Consider the following 3,035-nt stretch of genomic DNA (forward strand, 5'->3'; position numbering starts at 1 on the left):
TCCTTTCATTGTCTGCACAACATGCACCATGTGCCATACTGCTCCAAGCATGGACCTATAGAAAGAACACACATAGCATATAAAACATAGGCAAAGTGCCATAACTACTAAAATTATTTTAACTTAAAACCAAACCAGTGCCTCATTGCCTTGCAGTATGGAGCAGTAGAGAGACGGCGCTTGTAGCGCAGATAAAGAAAGGGACTCATGATTACCTGTTGCATACTGCATATACAATGGTCCCGGCCCCATTGTTCTACAAGTATGCAACAAGTCAGCATGGCCATTGTCTCCGCCACAAGCACCGTGTTACATACTACTCCATGCCAACTGCGAAATAATTGTATGGGATGCGGTCATAAATCTTGCAAAACCGGTGTATCATCCAGGTTCGTGCTGTCTCCCAACAATGTTGTATACATGTGACTGTACCGGGGTGGGGTCTGAGGTTGGGTACAGGATTGTCTAATGGGCGGGGTGTTTAAAGGCAATGATGCAATGGCTGGTGAGGGTACGGCAGGCATCTGTTGCAGCGTCTGGTGCAATGGAAGAAGCCCCATCAGTGTGGTTTTGATTGACAGGCGGCCCTGTCGGCCCATAAACAGGAGTTCGCTTGTGACGCGTTCGAACGCCATCTGTTGGTCCGGATGTAGCTTCCGTAAGCCATCAGCCATGTACTTTCCAAAGGTGTCAAACTGATCAGATGGCCTACGCAGCACCTCTTCGGCTCGAACCAGAATATCATCGGTTTCTTGTTCAGGAACTGCCTTGGTTCTGCGTTTTTTCTTTTTGCCAAATAGTTGAGGCGGGGTGGGGGTTTCCGGAACTCCATAGATTGTTCCCGATGAGTCTTGTGGCTCTGGGGTTGGATTAGGGGTTGAGGTGTGGACCACCTCTATCTCTGTACTTGTTGTCTGTGGAAAAGAAAACAACAACAATTAGTTAACATCACCTTCTCTTTTTTTCAGTTCCCCAACACCGTTCAGGAGTGGCAAAACATCGCTGCTGAATTTGATGAGGCGTGGAACTTTCCTAATTGTGAAGGAGCCATCGATGGGAAACACGTCCGGATCAATCAGCCACCCCACAGCGGTTCGTACTACTTCAACTACAAGGGGTACTTCAGTATTGTGCTGATGGCTGTGGTCAATGCGAACTACGAGTTCCTCTTTGTGGATGTCGGCAGGAATGGTCGGGCCTCAGATGGTGGAACTTTGAAGGACACCAAGTTCTACCACAGGCTCGCCTCCAACACCATGCACTTGCCCACAGCTCAACAAACCAAGCATGGGCTGAACTTTGTATTTGTTGCGGACGAGGCATTTGGGCTTCATGAACACATCATGAAGCCCTATGCCAAGCGTGTACTGGACCACGACAAACGGGTGTTCAACTACAGGCTCTCCAGGGCACGCCGGCTTGTGGAAAGTGCATTCGGGATAATGGCCAGCAGATTCCGCATTTTCCACACAGCCATCAACCTCCGGCTGGATAAAATTGACTGGGCCGTCATGGCGTGCTGCGTCCTGCACAATTTACTTCGCCGCAAAGAAAGGGCACATCGCCCGGCAGGACCAGCACCGCCGGAGGACCCAGATGATCCCAGGGAGGTTGCCCCAATTGTGTCCCTGGAGATGCCGGCCCAGCAGTACCGGGGGACAGCACGAGCCAAACAGGTCAGGGACCAATATAAGGCATATTTCAATGGTGTTGGTGCTGTCCCCTGGCAGGAAGACCACATTTAAAATCTTTTTGGATAAAGGAACAAAAAAATGATTGAAAGAAAGAAATGGGGCAAAGGGGTGATATACACATTGGACCAGTACTTACTGATAACGGCTGGGAACTTTCATCCATGGCCGCTGTCACGTCATCCGCCTCGCCTTCCACCATCAGGCAGAGCCCTCGCCTTGGCACCTCCTGGCTGAGTGTGAAGGTCAGCAAGTGGTAGTACCACAGCGACGTCTCATACACCTCTCCTGCACCAGCACCGGACCTTTTGGAAGACTGTATTTTTTTATGTTCTTTAAGAAACACAGTCCGCAAATTCTGGATCTTTTTACGGACCCATTCCGTATCAGCCTCTGGGTTGTAGCTCTTGCTAAATTCAAGGAGATCTTGCAGCGCTTGAGCTCTTTTGATTTTATTACTATAGTCTTTCGACTTTGTCTTCCAGAGGCATTCAAGTTCGCGGTATTTCTCTATGAATGCCTCCACAAACTCCTGTTCTTTGACCAGTGCCTGGGACATTCCTGCCAAAAAAAAAAAAAAGTTGACAATAGTCTATGTACATATTTTTCAAATGTCAATAGTTTGGTTAATATAAATAGTAGTTAAAATTATATGTTTCATTAAACTGTATATAATTAATAAAAATAAATGTTTTGTTTTTATACATTTAAGAAATTTTAATAAATCATATTTCTATACATTTATCATCTTTACATTACATTTAGTGGTGGTGGCATAATATTTGGTAGGTAGGCCGCAGGGGAAGATTGGCGGCTGGGCTGGCATAATACATCTGGGCACCTTTATTGGTGGGCAGCGGGGACCCAGGTGGGGTGTTGAGGTCAGCGGTGGCCTGGTATGGGCAGCGGGGACCCAGGTGGGGTGTTGAGGTCAGCGGTGGCCTGGTATGGGTAGCGGGGACCCAGGTGGGGTGTTGAGGTCAGCGGTGGCCTGGTTTGGGCAGCGGGGACCCAGGTGGGGTGTTGAGGTCAGCGGTGGCCTGGTATGGGCAGCGGGGACCCAGGTGGGGTGTTGAGGTCAGCGGTGGCCTGGTATGGGCAGCGGGGACCCAGGTGGGGTGTTGAGGTCAGCGGTGGCCTGGTATGGGCAGCGGGGACCCAGGTGGGGTGTTGAGGTCAGCGGTGGCCTGGTTTGGGCAGCGGGGACCCAGGTGGGGTGTTGAGGTCAGCGGTGGCCTGGTATGGGCAGCGGGGACCCAGGTGGGGTGTTGAGGTCAGCGGTGGCCTGGTATGGGCAGCGGGGACCCAGGTGGGGTGTTGAGGTCAGCGGTGGCCTGCTTACCT

The 3,035-nt window shown here is 50.5% G+C and overlaps 1 protein-coding gene across 1 annotated transcript; it reads right to left on the reverse strand.

The window, feature by feature from the left end:
* Positions 1-295: 295 nt before the first annotated feature.
* Positions 296-2,606, reverse strand: LOC146060010 (uncharacterized). Its single transcript, XM_083172778.1, has 2 exons — positions 1,831-2,606; positions 296-914 (listed from the first exon to the last, which is right to left on the reverse strand). The coding sequence occupies exons 1-2, from the start codon at positions 2,248-2,250 to the stop codon at positions 357-359; spliced, it is 978 nt and encodes a 325-aa protein (XP_083028904.1). The 5' UTR covers positions 2,251-2,606; the 3' UTR covers positions 296-356.
* Positions 2,607-3,035: the final 429 nt, after the last annotated feature.

The sequence above is a fragment of the Crinia signifera genome, chromosome 2 (assembly GCF_055691185.1).
Source record: "Crinia signifera chromosome 2, ASM5569118v1, whole genome shotgun sequence".
NCBI lineage: Eukaryota > Metazoa > Chordata > Amphibia > Anura > Myobatrachidae > Crinia > Crinia signifera.